Below are 19,892 nucleotides of genomic sequence, written 5' to 3'. Positions count from 1 at the left end.
TGGAATAGAAAAAGAACCACATCGAATTTTCGAAAAATCGCTTCGAGGTGCACACCCCATGCTACAAACTAACTTTGTGCCAAATTTCATGAAAATCGGCAGAGCGGTATAGGCGCTATGCGCGTCACAGAGATCCAGACATCCTACAGACATACTCCGGACAGAGAGACTTTCAGTTTTATTATTAGTAAAGATGATTTCATTATTACTTATCATTATGACTATTACTATAAGGATTATCTTTAAATCATAACTTGTTTGTTTCAAATGCGCACAAACACACTTGCTTAAAACCGAAATGTATGAGGTGTCAATCATTTCATCTTAATAATTGAAATTTAAATAAACCAGAAATATAGCCCAAAAGTATGATAAATACACATCTGCATGAGTAATATATTATTAAATTTGTCATCATGCGGTCTTTTTTTCAAAAAAAAAATAAAGTAAATGAATAACTCATTTAGTCAGATTGGCAGTTTTTAATATACATTATGTATTTTTTCCACCCAAAAAATGTACTTTTTAATCATCCTTAAGATACATACATAAATTCGCAGCAATTTCTTTAAAATGAAGCACACTGAAAGATTTCTTTCAAGATTGCGAAAATGTGAAGAAATCTTTTAAACCCGGAGAAAAATGGCCTAATTTAATCATCCTAAGTAGGAAGATGAAATCTCGTTCTACAGCACATTCCGAGAGTCTCCACAAAACCAGGCTTTTTAAAAATTATTCATGAAAAGGACAAAAATGTAATGCTTTCTTTCTCAAGTCATTTCGAGTATTTTAAAAATTTATTCTAGAGCATAGTGCTCATAAAAGAATGCGGGGAAGCATGCCTTGAATAATTCTAACTCTTCTTCAAAAAAGCTCTCCGGCTTTATTCCTTACTTTCATTTTGCTTTTTCCCAGTTTTTATTCATGACATTTCACAATACTCAATTTGGCCTGTCGCTAGACTCTTCTTTTTGAATTGAAGAATTTCTAATTTTATGAAAGAGATGGGTGTAAAAATTTAAATTTCTGATTTCGTTTGCATTTCGCATGTTTAGCTGTTGAAAGGAGAAATGTAAGGCTAAACAAAATAAATGTATACAAAGAGGCCATACTATGTAATCGAATGAATTTTTTCTGAGACGGTTGTTTTAACCAAATTTTATTTTTAACCATTTGACACCCAGTGACTAAGAAGGTCCTCGATATCTTTCAAAAAGAGTACAACTTATTGAGGGTAAATTTTAGTCGTGCCGTTTATAACCTTGCATTACGTCATTTATTTATTTATTTATTTATTTTAAATAAATTTTACTTTAAATCAATATTTTTGAAGTTCTTGAAAGTACTCATCCTACATAATAATAGTCTATGCAATCTTTATTAATAATGAAGCTGAAAGTCTCTCTGTCTTTATTTCTGTCCGGATCTCAGTGACGCGCATAGCGCCTAGACCGTTCGGCCGATTTTTATGAAATTTGGTACAAAATTAATTTGTAGCATGTGGGTGCGCACCTCGAAGCGATGTTTCAAAAATTCGATTTTGTTCTTTTTCTATTCCAATTTTAAGAACATTTTCCCGAGAAAAATTATCATAAGATGGATTAGAAGATGGATAAGAAGGCAGAGTCAATTACCAAGTTTTCATAACGCGGAACCGTAACATGGGAAAGCCAATTCGCGCGAAATTCATCATGCGAACCAAAAGATCTTTTAATTTTCTACTACGGGCAAAGCCGTGCGGGTGCCACTAGTATTATATAAATGGTATAAATTTTGTGAAGTTGCAATCGCAAGGGGGACTCTTAGGCCAATCGAGAGAGAGGGAGCGAGACCGAGAAAAATATTGTTGGAGTTCAGAAAAATGTCTTATCTAATTCTGGACCTCTCTGCTGTGTTTATCTCAGAAAAAAAAATAGTTCGATTACTCTGCCAAAGACGGAAAATTTGACCATATTTCGACAGACAGCGAATGCTTGTCAAGCCGGTGCGTGGCAAAAATTTAATAGCAAATACAAGTGGGTTTCAAAAAGTAAGGTAACAAGAGCTTTGACGAAAGTGCAGATTCTTTGTGTGAATAAAAATCACACTGAAGATAACGAAGATGATTGAAGCTTTGAAACGGTACTGGTGGATGGAGCTGGGCGTCCATTAACAGGATAAAATGTCAGTTAGAAGATGGTTGCGTTGACGGAAAGATGTTCTGCCAACGAAAGAAGAATTGTGATGAGTTTTTTTTTTGAGCAATCACGATTGCTTATTGCTTTCATTTGACTGTTTTGATGTGCTACGATTTTATTTTCCCACCAGCACCCTCTGCAGCATCACCGTTGACCGGCCGCCTCACGATGCTGCTCCTGTAGCGAAAAACGTCTCCAAGTTGCGTCAATATTCTACTCTTACACGCATACATACACGCACGTACACACACACACAAACACATACACACACATACATACACCTACGCACATGCACAAACACATACGCATACATAGACACCTACACATACACACAACTACACACACTCATGTCTGCACACAAACACATATGCCTACACACACATACACATTCCCCCTCCACACACATACACATTCCCCCTCCACACACAAACACTCATACACACAACTACCCACACACTCATACCTGCACACAGACACAAACACACATGCCTACACATATACATATACCCCCTACACGCAAACACACATACCCCCCCCCCACACACATAAACACACACGCCTACATACACACACACACTCGTGATTGCGAAAAACATAATATGAATTCAAGAGGTCAAAATTCAAATTTTTTTTTTTTTTTTTTGAGCAATCACGATTGCTTATTGTTCTCATTTGACTGTTTTTGACGTTAAGTTGATTTTATTTTCTCGCCAGCACCACCGTCGCGTCGACCGGCCTCACGATGCTGCTCCTCTTGCGAAAACCGTCTCCAGGTTGCATCCATATCCTACACACACGCATACATACACACACCTACACCTACACACACACAACTACACATACACACACTCATGCCTGCACACAGACACAAACACACATGCCTACATACACACACACACACGCGCGTACACGCACAGCACTGCATACACAACACTCACACACACACGCACCCACACACATGCGTCTACACAAACACACACATGTGCCTAAACAAACACACACACATACGCCTACACAACTACACATACACACACTCATGCCTGCACACAGACACAAACACACATGCCTACATACACACACACGCGCGTACACGCACAGCACTGCATACACAACACTCACACACACACGCACCCACACACATGCGTCTACACAAACACACACATGCGCCTAAACAAACACACACACATACGCCTACACAACTACACATACACACACTCATGCCTGCACACAGACACAAACACACATGCCTGCACACAGACACAAACACACATGCCTGCACACAGACACAAACACACATGCCTGCACACAGACACAAACACACATGCCTACATACACACACACACACACGCCTAAACAAACACACACACATACGCCTACACAACTACACATACACACACTCATGCCTGCACACAGACACAAACACACATGCCTGCACACAGACACAAACACACATGCCTGCACACAGACATAAACACACATGCCTACATACACACACACACACACGCCTAAACAAACACACACACATACGCCTACACAACTACACATACACACACTCATGCCTGCACACAGACACAAACACACATGCCTGCACACAGACACAAACACACATGCCTACATACACACACACACACACGCCTAAACAAACACACACACATACGCCTACACAACTACACATACACACACTCATGCCTGCACACAGACACAAACACACATGCCTGCACACAGACACAAACACACATGCCTACATACACACACACACACACGCCTAAACAAACACACACACATACGCCTACACAACTACACATACACACACTCATGCCTGCACACAGACACAAACACACATGCCTGCACACAGACACAAACACACATGCCTACATACACACACACACACACGCCTAAACAAACACACACACATACGCCTACACAACTACACATACACACACTCATGCCTGCACACAGACACAAACACACATGCCTGCACTCAGACACAAACACACATGCCTACATACACACACACACACACGCGCGTACACGCACAGCACTGCATACACAACACTCACACACACACGCACCCACACACATGCGTCTACACAAACACACACATGCGCCTAAACAAACACACACACATACGCCTACACAAACACACACGCGCATTCATACACCACACGCTCGTGATTGCAAAAAACATAATTTGAATTCAAGATGCCAAAAATTCAAATTAATATAATTTTTTTTTGGCCTTGGGAGGTACACAATGAGGAAACCCCGCCCTGTACTACCATCTAGGGTTTCTCAGAATACTGAACTTTCGGCCGCTGACCCCTCTCGTCCTTCAGGAACAGTTTAATCCACTTACGACCCTAGGCACCGTGGACCCAGGTACAGACCTAACTCCGGTGGCACCCATTGCCTACTCCCTGTCCTACTCAGTTAGCCAGTGTGCAGATATAGATCTGCTTAGACGTAAGTAAAGAGTGGTCGCTTTACATGCAGGGATGCTACACCATCGCAAAACCCTCCCCATTTACCCGGGCTTGGGACTGGAATAGGGACGAGTTTGATCCCCCAAAACCTTACTCCCCTATGGCTGGGCCTTTTTCACAGTCCCGATCTCGCCCCAAGTGATTTCTATCTCTTTGAATCTCAAAAGACACTTTTGGGAGGTCAGCAGTTCCGAACCGACTAGCTGCGTCACCCGGCTTTGCACGGTCCTCCTCGAAAATAAAAGTTATGTGAAGTGACGCGAGTTCAACACTCAGGCTTGAACAAAAAAAAAGTCAGTGAAATTTTGTGGCAGATTGCGGAAAAACCACCAAAAAGTAAACATTTTAAATCCCCTATATATATATATATATAATTGCAGGAAAAGCCTCAAAACAAAAACAAGAATTTTACCTGTTCATATTCGAGGAAAAAATGGCAACAAATCTTTTATCTCAATGATTTTCTTCACGCTATACATTTTAATAAAAACATTGTTGCGGAAAGTTGAGATGAAGCACTGAATAATAGTTTCAATGGAGGAAAGCCTTCGAGAAATAGCGGTTTTATGTCGAAATCTAAGTGTCGTAATTAATAGTTTTTAATTGATGTCTCCGCTAATTATTATCGGAGGATTATGTTAAATAGCCAAACATGAAAACGGGAAGATTATAAATCCATCGATACCTGGTTCGATGGTCAGTTCACTGTCGTTCGGGAGAAGAAGCTTGGACATACATAGATACATCGGTACATACGCTCAGTTTTTAATTATATAAGATGCTGCGGCTGAGCAAGCCATCTTGATGTGATTTCACATTCTTGACGATGAATTTTTTCCATGCCAGACCAAGTGTTTCTTTAAAGGTCCAAAGAGATGGAAATCTTTTTGTACGAATTTAAGGACTAAAAAGGGGGATCCGATACCTCCTAACGCAAAATCCTTATCACACTTCCTGATTCATTTGTTGAACATGTTTTCGTTAACGTAGCCATCTTCTAATCAACATTTTGTCCTGTTAGTGGACATCCAGCTCCATCCACCGGTATTGTTTGAAAGGGTTGACGAGAGCACATGTCAACCTAGTCAGAAACTAGGGACTTGCTCCTGTAAGAGCCCTTCCAAAAAAAAAAAAAAAAATTAATAATAAACAAATAAATAAATACATAAAAAATTGAATTTTGGCATCTTGAATTCAAATTATGTTTTTCGCAATCACGAGCGAGTGTGTGTGTTAACGCGCGCGTTTGCATGTATGTACGCGCGCGTGTGTGTGTTCGCCCGTGCGTGTGTGTGTAAGCGTTCGTCTGTCTGTAGGCGTTCGTGTGTGCGTATGTACGCGCGTGTGTGTAAACGTTCGTGTGTACAGGCGCGTGTGTGTATGTAGGAGCATATGCAAGCGTTCATGCGTGTAAGCGTGAGTGTGTGTGTGTGCATGTACACGCGTGTGTAAGCGTGAGTGTGTGCAGGCGTGTGTGTGTGTGTATGTAGGTGTGTGTGCGGGAACTGGACGCAACCTGGAGACTTTGTTCGCTAGAGGAGCAGCATCGGGAGGGGCCGGTCTATGGTGGTGCTGCAGAGGAATACAGGGGAAAAATCAAAAGACATCATTCAACAGTCAAATGAAAACAATAAGCAATTTGTGATTGCTCAAAAAATAAGTTAACAAGTTTCATAGGCGGAAGATGACATGGAGAGCAAATTGAAAAAGGGCTTGACTTGGCTCTTGGTGGCCCTGTCAGTTTTTGACAAAAACTGACAACTTTACAGGTTTCACTGTACTTTTTTACAGTTTGGAACATGGCCTTTATAACATTTAGCGAAAATAATGCTCTTTTGCACTGTTTATAATAAGGAAGAATCGTTAAAAGCTTTCAAAAACAGTTAAGATATGTTAGGAGTTTAATTTATTGAGGAGTTCCAATCCAGGAGAATCAAAAAAGATTTTAATTAATCGACAATTTTTAGAACCCTTAAATCTTTTTAAAAAAATAATGAATAAATAAATAAAAAAAAACTTATTTCTATTGTAAAAAGGAAAACAGCTAAAAATTAATTATCTTATATAAAGATGAAGTTTAATACTTTATTTTATAATAGTTTTCTTCATACTTCAACTGCATCCAACTTTTTAAGACATTTTTAAAGAATAAATTTCAAATCTCACTTTTATTCACTCTCTTGCATATGGTTTCAGTTAATTAAGTTATAAGCGGATTAATGTTTAAAAAAATGTAGTCAAGATCTCAATTATAATCCAATTTTTAATATACTTGCTTCCAAAAGTAGATAACTGAGTTAATAGCTTAAGCTAGGTTTTACTTCCAAGAAAATATCGCCATTTTTTTTTCTGCTCTGACTTCGGGAAAAGAAGTAAAAAAGTAACAGGCTTTTAGGAATTTTTTTTCTTTAATGGAGGGATAAGAGTTGTGTGCTAAATAAAGTAAATAAAGCTTTAGTTGATAAAAAAGGGGGAGCACTTAGCAAATAACTTTTGTCAATATTGTTTCACATTCGCTCCAAATGATAAGTCAATTTATCGAAGAATGGATATGGAAGACTCAAAGAGAAAGTTAACAGAAATGTTTCGAGGCATGTGCTTGGCGTAAGATCTGCGCGAAATGATGATGTTTAAAGAGATTTATAGTTACAAAATGAATTGAAAATATATTTACGGTTTTGAATGTTATCAACCAATTGCTTGGCTCTATTAAGTTATTTTTAAAGTCGCACGTTTTTCAAATTGTTTTAGTTTTCATGCATCAAAACTTGTTTTATTGTCATTTTTTTAGTTATTTATTTAAATATATGTTTTGCATGTCACTTTTTTTTTTTGCCGATTTAAAAATATAGAAATTTAGTTAAATAAAGAAGATATCTTTTACGAATTGAGTTAAATGTTTCATTATTTAAATGGTGTATCTATTTAGAAATAAAGCTAGAAATTATATTTTATCTGTATGATTTTTTAAGCAGCACTTTAAATATTTTGCGCGCAAACTGAAAACGACTTCTTTGGTTTGCAATGACAAAAAAATAAATAGGTAAATAAATAAATAAAATAAAATAAAATGAAAAAAAATAAAATAAAAATATAATAAAATAAATAAAAAAAATATTAAAAAATAAACAATAATACTGCTTCCAAATCAAGTAAAATAGAATAAAATAACATTAAAGTGTGGAATACAATCCTCAAAAATTCAATTAGAAAATAACGTTTCAAAAAAAAAAAAACGCAGTTTTTATTTACTTGATTGATACTTTCTTATATAAAATGTTTTCTTCCACAAACGCCCATAAATAACGTTTGCAGGGAAAGAAAACAACAGTAAGATGCGAAAAGAGTTAGTTACCGTCTGCAAAAAGAATTAAAGAAATAGAGAAGTAAGGTGAAAATTCAAGTAAACTAAAGGAGACGCTCTACACTCTAGCAAATGACTGCTGAAAATGGTTAAATAAAGACCAATCCACTAACACCTGTTCAATCAGTCATCTAGTCCACGCAAAACTGAAATATTTTACTTCTTTGACTATTTTTGTAAATCACCCCAAGGTGGTTTGAGAGGGAAAAAAAAGGTAATCAAAAAGATCCACAAGATTTATAGTCTGAAAAAAAAAAATTATAAAAATAAATTAATAAAATATAAAGAATCATGTGACTCACTATCTACCAATGACCAGATGACATCACAGCACCTGAGGTCCACTTAGAGCCGCTATGTAGATAGGCCGACGCATCAGCTTAAGTTTAGCCATTTTGGATCGGATTTTTCATTGTTGCGCTGCTAGGGTTACCACAGCAAAGTTTCGGACTTCGCCAAATTTGCCAACAACTCACGTGCCGCTAATAATTGCTTACCGTGAACAATTACCAAACGCGATAACTCGCCAGAAATGACAACCACTCAAACACGCGCTCCGATCCAAAATGACTAATCTTAAGTTGATGTGTCTGCTCGTATATATATAGGGGCCTTAGGTCCACTCACATCATGAAGCATGGCCTCACTTACTTCTGATAGGCCGTGGCAATCGCTGAAACTCATGGCAACAAAGAGGTCGCTATAATGCACCCCTGTTTCCATTTCTTTGCCATTGATTGGTGGATGCAGGGGTTCCCAGTGGCGCCTCTTGCGGTCAAAATGGACGACGCCCAATCAAAAATTAATAAGCTCTGAAACATTGGCGTTGATTGGTGGATGCATGAGCAGCATTGAAACGTCGACGTTGATTGGTGGACGCATGAGCAGCATTGAAACGTCGACGTTGATTGGTGGATGCATGAGCAGCATTGAAACGTTGAAATTGATAGGTGGATGCATGCGCTGCATCGGTTTAACACAGAAAAGTCAAAAATTCTCAAAGCCCGTAAGCGTAAGCGGAAATTTAGTGGGGCCATGCATGAAACAATGGATCACGTGACTCGCAAAACTGCCACAATCAAAAGGGCAATAGATTCGATGAGAAACGTCAGGCCTCGGCAAAGTATAATCAATAAGTAATCTTGATAGCTCAATAAAAACGGTCGTTTTAGTTTTGCCTTTTATACTTTGTTCTAATTGTGGTGAGTAAAACTTTCGTTACATAATATTTTCACAATAAAATCGATACATATCACGGCCATCGTGGTAAAAGTGTACAGTCCTATAAAATCAAGTACATTACCAATTTATGAATCATTCCATCTACGATACAAATGTCTTTCGGTAACTTCTAGCATACGCAAACAACGAAAACAATGGGCGACGCACTTAACCAACATGAAAATGGCGAAAGATATCCGAGTAAAAGAATAAACTAATAAAAGTAAGCGACGGCCATAAAAGTAATCCTAAAAGAAATTGGTTAGGAAATTTTCAAAAACAATAACATCTCGAGGAAATTCGTTTAGGTTAATGGAACGAAGTAAAATGGATTCTTTTTTTTTTTTGTTTTTGTTTTACGAGCAAGGGAGAAGAATCTCCAAGGAACGAATTGAATCCGCATTTCTGCAACAGCAGCGGCGCACGCATTTGGAACATGCAAAGCAACCCCAGTATCTTCCAGTTCATTTCCTTTGTGTTTACTTCGGGAAAAGAAAAGAATGCAAAGCATATTTTGAGCGAGATGGAATAGCTGCCATAAAAATTGAAAACATGGATATTAGCATACAGTGATATGTTTTATGGCGGATTCTCTGCGGAAAACTATTTCATGAGACCCTAACATGTGTTGTATCAAAGGGACGAAAAAAGTTTTTGTGCTCACCGCTGAGGGTAAAAGGTTTTTTATATTTTTATTTTCATATTTGTTGTAGAAATAGTCTTATGACTATGAAAAACACCGTTTCTGGGCTTGAGCTAGGTAAATAAAAAATATCTTACCACAATTATGCGTAAAAAATGTTTCCTCTTTTATTTTTTACGAAACGTTATTGTTGTTTAAAGGGATCCTATCTTAAATATTATGTTCGTGCTGTGCTATTATTAATTCATCAAAGCTGTTTTTTTAAAATACAAAAAAAAAAAAAAAAAAAAAATGAAAAGTCGATTACTTCATAAGTATTAGAAGATGGATTTACATTTTGCTCAAAAAAAAAAAAAAAAGAAAAAAAAAGAAAACAAAAAAGCATTTAGTTGTTTTTTGAATTCATGCACATTTATTTAGCAAAAGAAATAAAAAATCTCAGAAAATTATATTTTTCACAATCAATATTTTTAAATTGTACATTTGCACGTTTATATCAACTCTTATTTTTAAATCAGTGTATGTTCTGTTTTCTTTGTATGTTCTGGTTGCCAGTTTTCGTTTGTATGTTCTATTGTGAGTCGAAATTTCAGCTATTATAAAATTTGCACCTTATGACTTGGTTTCGATATAACATGGTACACATTCCTTGATTTACATTATTTCAAGGTCTTGTATAGCACGGTTTCAATATAACACGGTACACAATCCTTGATTTACATTATTTCTAGGTCTTGTACAGCACGGTTTCAATATAAAACGGTACACATTCCTTGATTTACATTATTTCTAGGTCTCGTACAGCACGGTTTCAATATAACACGGTACACATTCCTTGATTTACATTATTTCTAGGTCCCGTACAGCACGGTTTCAATATAACACGGTACACATTCCTTGATTTACATTATTTCTAGGTCTCGTACAGCACGGTTTCAATATAATACGGAACATGGTTTCGATATAACACGGTACACATTGACATGATTTATGATTTGTACATGATTAATTAGGTTAAAAAATTAGTAAAAAAACATTTACAAAAAAATTATTGTATAACACGGTTTCGATACTACATGGAACGAATTAACCATGTTATACGAGGGATACCTGTAAATCTTTTGACTGCTTTAATAGTTGGATTTCGTCTTGAATAATGGATGGTTTCGATAGAGTTGGATCATTTGACTGTACTTTTGACATTTATGTAGAGTCCGTAACGTGATCTTTTTTTTCTGCCATAACTTTTTAATTTAATGTTTGATTTGCATATTGTTTTATTTTGAGCTTTTCCTACCAACACACCAACTTAAATTGAAATAAAAATTAATTTGAATTTTGACATCTGGAATTCAAATTATGTTTTTCGCAATCACGAGTGTGTGTGTGTATGTAGGCGAGTGTGTTTGTGTCTGTGCGCAGGTATGAGTGTGTGGGTAGTTGTGTGTATGAGTGTTTTCGGTAGGGGGGGGAATGTGTATGTGTGTGTAGGCATATGTGTTTGTGTCTGTGTGCAAGCATGAATGTGTGGGTAGTTGTCAGTAGGTGTGTGTGTATGTGTTTGTGTCTGTGTGCAAGCATGAATGTGTGGGTAGTTGTGTGTGTATGTGTGTGTGTTTGTGTATGTGTGTATGTATTTGTGTTTGCGCGCGCGCGTGTGTGTGTGTGTGTAGTTGTGTATGTATGCGCGTGTGTGTAGCATATGGATGCAACCTGGAGACGGTTTTCGCTATAGGAGCAGCATCGTGAGGAGCCGGTCGACGGTGATGCTGCAGAGGGTGCTGGCGGGAAAATAAAATGATAGCACATCAAAACAGTCAAGTGCGAACAATAAGCAATCGCGATTGCTCAATAATTTGCAAATCAAACAGTAAATTAAAAGGTATGGCAGAAAAAGATCACGTTACAGACTCTACATAAATGTCAAAAATACCGTCAAATGACCCAGTTAGTTACATGGGCATTACTATTTTAGTTTTGGTTTAGGGTATTGGTCCCGATTTTAGCTATATTAGTTAGATTATTACAATTACTGGAATCATATTTTGCACAGATAAATACTTTTCCACAAAAGCTAAACACACGATTACACAAAGCTTCATTCTTGCTTTGGAATCGAATTTACTTCCAGTATTTGAGTTTTTGAGATCAAATTAAATCAAAGTCGGAAGACAAATAAATCCTTCCATCACTTTGGGTTTTAGCATCTTTCACAGACACATGCTATCACTGTTTTGAGTAAATCGTGAGCTAACCGAATATTAACGAGCTGATGTGTGCATCATATGACTTCCTTTTACTCCAATTTAATGTCATTTTCTCGTTATTGGGAATTTTAACGTGATTTAATAGTTTACTCTCTAAATGTCATTAACAGTAGCCAAACCAAACCCAGATTTGAAAATTAAAAAAAAGTCGCCAAATTTGTAGCCAAGTTGGCGACCAAAAGACTGGCGATATATCACCAAGTGTCCGCCAAATTATAACACCACTTGAGTTTACATCGAAATTAACAATGATTTCCCCCCAAAAAGGGGCAAAAGATCCCCTTAGGAACATCCGAATGCAACCAAAAGGGAAGGTGCACAACTAGATCCCACTAGGAGTCCACGTACCAAAATTCAACTGTCTAGGACATACCGTTTTTGAGTTATGCGAGATACATACAAACATACGCACATACATACGTACATACAGACGTCACGAGAAAAATCGTTGTGATTAACTCGGGGATCGTCAAAATGGATATTTCGGGTGTTTGTACGTTCCGAGGCATATATCCACGTGTGGTCGAGTCGAAAAAAAAAAACCAACATTCATTCGGGGGTGAGCAAAATAGAAATTAAAGCCGATTTTTGAGTGAAATTTTTTTTTGCGAATACAATACTTCCTTTTTTGTAAAAGGAAGTAAAAATAGAAAAGCAGAATTCGAATGCATTTCCCCCCCTCAAGAAGCGAATTTCATTTTATCACGATAGTAAAGTAAGATAGAAAAAAAAAAACCCTTTGCATTTAGGAATAAATTGCGGCGAGGAAATTTCGCTTTATGTTTGTTTGGGGACCGATTCTGCTCTTAACCGTTTCGTAAGCGAGGGAATAAAATAAGAGTTTTAAAAGTCAATTACCCGTTGTTGAGTTCTTATCCTTGTTGAAAGAGTCCTTATGCCGATTTTTTTTTTTTTTTTTTTTTTTGGAAGAAAACTGTAGTTTGTGTTTGAAAATATTACGTTAAAACCGTCACTAAGTAAAATATTTTGAACTTGCTAAACTTAGCATGTTGTAAGCATTGTTACTTCACAAAAAAAAAAAAAAAAAAAAAAAAAAAAAAAATTGAATTTTGAACTCTTGAATTCAAATTATGTTTTTCGCAATCACGAGTTTGTGTATGTAGGCGTGTGTGTTTGTGTGTGTGGGGGGTATGTGTATGTGTGTGTAGGCATGTGTGTTTGTGTCTGTGTGCTGGCATAGGTGTGTGGGTAGTTGTGTATGAATGTGTGTGTGGGGGGAGGGGTATGTGTATGTAGGCATATGTGTTTGTGTCTGTGTGCAGGCATGAATGTGTGGGTAGTTATGTGTATGTGTTTGTGTGTAGGTGTCTGTATGTGTTTGTGTGTGTGTGTGTGTGTGTGGGTGTCTGTATGTATTTGTGTAAGTATGTGTTTGTGTGTGTTTGTGTGTGCGTGCGTGTGTGTGTGTGTAGGTCGGCTCTCGCTAGAGGAGCAGCATCGTGAGAACCCGGTCGACGGTGATGGTGAGGAGGGTGGCGGTGAGAAAATAAAGTCATAGGACATCAAAAAACAATCAAGTAAGAACAATAAGCAATCGTGATTGCTCAAAAAAAAAAAAAAAAAAAAAAATTAATTTTAATTTTGACATCTTGAATTCAAATTATGTTTTTCGCCATCACGAGTGTGTGTATGTAAGCGTGTGTGTTTGTGTGTAGGGGTTATGTATATGTGTGTGTAGGCATGTGTGTTTGTGTCTGTGTGCTGGCATAAGTGTGTGGGTAGTTGTGTGTATGAATGTGTGTGTGTGGGGGGGGTATGTGTATGTCTGTGTAGACATATGTGTTTGGGTCTATGTGCAGGCATGAATGTGTGGGTAGTTGTGTGTATGTGTGTGTGTATGTTTTTGTGTGTGTGTATGTGTAGGTGTCAGTATGTATGCGTGTGTATGTGTGTATAGGTGTATGTGTGTGTGTGGTTGTGTGTGTAGGTTGTGTTTTTGGCTTTCGCTATAGGAGCAGCATCGTGAGGACCTGGTCGACGATGACGGTGCGGAGGGTGGCGGTGGGAAAATAAAATGATAGGACGCCAAAAAGTCAAGTGAGAACAATAAGCAATCGTGATTGCTCAAAAAAACACTACAAAACCTTGTACAATTTGAAAAGTCACTCTATGCACACATATAACTGTAAACCCTTGTTAACCGCTATCTCCCCCCCCCCCCAAAAAAAAGAATATTATTGATGGCGAGTGTTAAGTGGTGTAAGTCACAAAACGCTGCGTTTCGTACATCGGTAAAATGTTGGTCGTACTAATGTCGAACTTTTTGTGTTGTTATTATTTTTCAACGGAGTTTATATATATTTCCCTAAACATAAGTTAGGGGACCTGAGGGCTCGTATAAAAAGTTAAATTTTGTAATTTTTGATACATTTCTATTTTTGCTTCAAACTTTTAATATCTTAACCCTGCATCTGATTTTGAACATTTTTGCAATTTGAAGTATGCATCTAGGACTAACGGTTGCGAAAAAGAGGTATTGCAGTTTAAACCGGAACACCTTGTTTATAAAGCGGCTCAAACCAGGCGTTTGTTGGCGATCTAAATGTAATAATCTCCTATCCGGCAGATCTCAGTGCAAAGCCTTAGTTTCATTTATTGTAATATTTCTCGTCTGCCGATTGGCAACGGACTGCAAGCTTTTTTTCTGTGCCATGCAAGTTATGTGCACTTGTATGCAACTATTTTGATTAATATCGGGTGCTAATGTTCTTCTGTCTTTGAATATAATTATTTGCTTTGTTAAAATATATTCCACTCTCTAACTCCTTTAAGGGGGTACGGGACACATTTTGAAGAAAAAAAAATGTTTAATAGTTTAGAGTTTTGAAATATTTTTGCACTGATTCACCATCTATTTAATAAGCAAAATCAAAGCATAAATATTTTTAAAAAATTTAGTTATTATTTATTTTAATAGGGTTGTTTTAAATCGCTATGATTCAAAATATTCTTTGTCAATTTTCAATTTTTTTCCAAAAAATTATTCACAAATATCAAAGCTTTAATTTTTATTCGGCGATTTTAAAAATATTAATTCAATGAAAAATCAAAATATTTGGAGAAAAATATCGAAAAATTCAAAGATACTTTAAAAAACAAAATTATATTTTTGCGGTAAACGTTTTTTTCAAATTCGCGGAATAAAAATTAAAGTAAACTGTTTGAAAAAGATAATGCGCCAAATTTCATTACTTTATCTTTATCGGTTCTTGACTTAAAAGAGTTAAAGAGAAACGGGGAAGAAATCGGGGAAAATTGCATCATGGAGAAAAATTCGTTTAAAGTTTTAAAGTTAAGTATAATACTAGTTAAATGCATGGAAAAAAAATAATTACATCTTTAGTTGCAATTAAGATAGGAACAAGATTCAAACGTCCTTTTAGGAAGAATAAACGGAGAAGTTTTTAAAATGATTTTTAAAAAAAAATGCAAAATTTGACCATGCCCAACATGGTAAAATAAATAAATAAATAAAATAAAATGAATAAATAAATAAATAACGGATATCCGGCGCTCTGATATCTTGTTTTCATTGGTGTATTGAGCAATCACAATTGCTTATTGCTTTCATTTGACTGTTTTGATGTCCTTTGATTTTATTTTCCCACCGCCACCCTCTGCAGCATCACCATCGATCGGGTCCTCACGATGCTGCTCCTCTAGCGAAAGCCGTCTCCGGGTTGCATCCATGTCCTACACACACGCGCATACATACACAACTACACACACACGCACGCACACACAAACACAAACAAACACATACACACGCACGCACACACAAACAAACACATACACACGCATACACAAACACATACACACAACTACCCACACATTTATGCCTGCACACAGACACATACACATACCCCCCACACACAAACACACATACCCCCACACACAAACACACACGACTACATACACGCACCCGTGATTGCGAAAAACATAATTTGAATTCAAGATGTCAAAATTCAAATTATTATTATTTATTTTTCTTTTAATTTCAGAATTAAAGTTTTGGACAGCTGTTATCGAACATCACAACTAACCGATGCATTGCGTACTTTCACAAAAATAATTAAAAAAATTCTTAATGTTTACTGCTTCGTTCAAGTGAAAAACATTCTATACCCAGATATCTTTGGCACTATAATCGAGTTTCCTTTGATAAAAAGATTTAACGCTACGATTTTTGAAGCGAAATGGCTCTTATTCAAAACGGAATTGCAAAACGCCGCCTATCCACGCACCAAGGGACCTATTACGCTATTCTTATATTCCAAGTTTTTCTCGAAGAATAGCACTTTCTGGCGCCAATGACCCTTGGATGAATAGATATTCCCTCCCATGGTTACCATTCTATAGACAAAAAGAACTTTTTAGTATAAGCGCTATCTGGGGTAAAACTTATACGTTCACTTTCAACGTAAGGGTGGGAAAAGTTCTTTTTTTCTTCCGTAAATAAAACTGCTTTTTTTTCTTGAAAAAGAGCATATTTAGTGTTATCGCGGAGTTTAGGGTCTGTGATTAGAAAGTTTTTAGAAAGTATTTTTTATGTTAAGAGCCTAAGGATAGTCATGGAGGGTACTTACAGGAATTGCATATTTTAGATAGAAACATGTAATTAGTGAAAGTTTTTCTTTTTTATTACGAAGGCTTTCAGCCGTAACGGAAGGTAGCACCGGGTTTCTTGCCCCTTGGGTGTTTTCAATGGAGCCTCATTCCTCAAGGAAGCTCTTCTGTTAATGTTTTACAAATATCTTTGAGTTAAATACTTTTAGGAAAATAAAACTGTGCAGGGGTGTACACATTTCAATAATCGCAAGGTAGGAAAAAAAGGGCACATCTCGAAAATTGCGGAAGTGCCTTAGGGGCCATTCATTAATTAGGTAAGGATGATTTTGGCAAATTGTTGACCCTCCCTCCCCCCATGTAAGGGTACGTAAGAGTTTTCAAACCCCTCCCCCCTATTCTTACGTAAGATTCCATTTAGTTTTTCAAAATACTAAAATTACGAATCTTACATCACTTACATCGTTATTAAATTCGCTATTATTAAGTTAAACTTATTTGCATAAGAAAATATGTACTAAAAGGTTGGAATCTGGACTGAATGTTTTTTTGTACATGATGCGATACTCGTTAAAAATAAAACATTCCATACACAGTGCAATTCTTTTATTATATTTTACACTATTCATTCTTTGTAAAATAAATAATAAAAAAAAAAAAAGCTCATCATATGTTTTTTACTTTCCAGACGCAAATGAAATATTATCCCTGTCAAACCTCTTGACAGCGCGATTTCTAATGTCAGGGTTCATACTTTATTTGGATGAAAAAATTCCATGACATTTTCATGACTTCAATGAACATTTTCATGACCTTGTTACACGAAAAGAATAGCACTATTTAATCTCAAACTTACTAATTTTTGGAAATGAGCATTAACAAAACGTCTACATGAATGCCATAGCCTCATTGAAGCACTTACTCGTTATGGAAAAAATATAAGTGTACACTTAAAAAACTAAACTATTCTTATTTGTCTTCATCATATAAATTTAAGCAATGTAAAAATGCAGTGAAACGAATATGATGATACTTAAATATGTAACATTTTTTTTAATATATAAACAGGCAGAATGATATTGAATGGGACAAAGGTTGAATGAGTGAGTCATCACTAAGTTTCAATAAATTTGATTCAAAAGTTGCCTTTTAGTGTCAACAGAGCATTTAATCATCCACGTAACTTGACAGTATTTTGGTTCTTTAAAGTAAAGCCGCATAGTTTAGTTCTTTAAGTTTCTAAACCAGATCTTTTTTGATTCATTCCTGAATGGTTTCTTCAATCTTCTGATTTAAAAGTATACTTGTCTTGTTTACTTATTTGCACATTTTCAAGTGGATATAAATTAATAGGTTCAGAAATTCCAGATATTGAGCGTTGCAGTGGGTTGCATGGATTAGTTTTGCGGGCCGTATGTTGGGCACTACTCCTTTAGAGTGTTATAATTCCTCTTTTTCTGTATTCTATCGTCTGACTAAAGATCTTTATTTTCTAAAATTTTCAATAAATTAAGATAAACTCTGATAAATTTAATAATAAAGTTCTTACGAGTGATGGAATCGAACTCGGATGCAATTGAACTGCCTTTTTTGAGTGGGCGTGGCAAAACCAAGAAAGAACATGCAAGTTCGCTATTACAGAATATGAAACATAAGAAGTGTTGAAAATAACAGTTTATTCAAAATCAGTGATGTCCAAGCAGAAAAATCACATCGCAAAAAAAAAAAAGGCAAGCAGCTGCGGCAGAAGTGGATGCAATGAGATTTCAAAATGCAGATATGATTTTGGGATCGTTCAATTTTCCACTTTTAATAGCTTTTATGGGCCGTGGTAGCCCAATTGGTAGAGTGTCGGATTCAGGGCCGGAGGGTCCCGAGTTCGAACCTCGATGGTCGAAGACCCATCGTCGTCATTAAAGGGGACTGGGTGACGTTAAATATGCTCGTGGTCTCAATGTCCTCCAAGTGAAACGATACCTCTGGGGGTGCTAGCACCAGGCAGCTATTAGCTCCTGGACTAGTTCTAAATTCTCATGAACTGTTCTATCCGGTGATGGTGCTGCCATCTATCGGTATAAAAAATAATGGAGGCAAGGCACTTAGTATGGCCTCCTCGACATAAATACAGTTGTAGTCAGTTGTGACTCTGAATAGGAATAGGAATAGCTTTTATGCGCTAAAGTGTTAAATCACTCAAGATTTCTAATGCTCTTTTAGTTAGTTACTTTCTCTTTGTCCAGGACATTTTTCCATGACTTCAAATAAAAATTTCTATGACTTTCAATGAAAATTTCAATTTTCCATGACTTTTCCAGGTCTGAAATTCGCTTATTTTTTTCCATGACTTTCCACGATTTCCATGACCCGTACGAACCCTGTAATGTTAAATATCGACTTGGAAAATATTACGTAAGAATGGGTTTGAAACCCCCCCCCCCCAAAGTAAGGTTATGTAGAAAATTTTCTCACCCCCTCCTATCCCTCGGGATCCTTACGCAATTAATGAATGGCCCCTAAGCACCGTCCACGCGTGATGCTGACGATTTTTTATTCTAGCATTAAATACTTCCAGTTACATAGCAGTTGATGCCTGTATTATACAGCCCACGAGGAGGGAAGGGAAAGGGGGGGGGTTAGGTGAAGTGTGAGGCAGGTACAACTATATGACAGTAACTATTTTTAGATGAGTTCCTTTCATTATGTGTGTGCGAAAAGTTTCTCAGCGAAAAATGTGCTAAATAAATCAAACATATGATTTCACAGTCGGAGAAACAAAAGATGGAATTTATAAAAAATTGGAACTTACAGTAAGAATAGCTGGGGCAGTAATTTTCCATGTAATCCTCCAGTAGCGACTGGGCTTTTTACCCAGCATAAATTTGATATCCTCGCAAAATCGATCAACACCTGGGGGGAAAACGTGTATTAAATTATCGAAAATATTTGTTGAACTAATTTCTTTTCTGATACAACATTAAAAATTGCTTATATTTTCTTTCTTTTTTGTTTTTTGTTTTTTAACTAAATCATGGTAAAAGAATGTTATACTCATAATGGTATAATGGCAGAGATACATGACCACTACTGCAAATGTCATATGAAATCAGAAAAAAAAGAAAGAAATATAGCTAAAAAAGAAAAGTCGTCACT

The 19,892-nt window shown here is 36.6% G+C and overlaps 1 protein-coding gene across 1 annotated transcript in view; it reads right to left on the bottom strand.

Annotated features, from left to right (window-relative positions):
* The window catches only part of LOC129227390 (sodium-dependent proline transporter-like), a gene marked incomplete in the record, with an annotated part of 96,150 nt that overhangs the window by 16,648 nt on the left and 59,610 nt on the right, over positions 1 to 19,892 (bottom strand). The window contains 1 exon segment of the mRNA XM_054861944.1: positions 19,549 to 19,649. Within this exon segment, the coding sequence (XP_054717919.1) occupies positions 19,549 to 19,649 (101 nt within the window).

Source organism: Uloborus diversus, chromosome 1 (assembly GCF_026930045.1).
Source record: "Uloborus diversus isolate 005 chromosome 1, Udiv.v.3.1, whole genome shotgun sequence".
NCBI lineage: Eukaryota > Metazoa > Arthropoda > Arachnida > Araneae > Uloboridae > Uloborus > Uloborus diversus.
The sequence above is the reverse complement of the archived record's forward strand: the minus strand, read 5'-3'. Positions and strand labels throughout refer to the sequence as shown.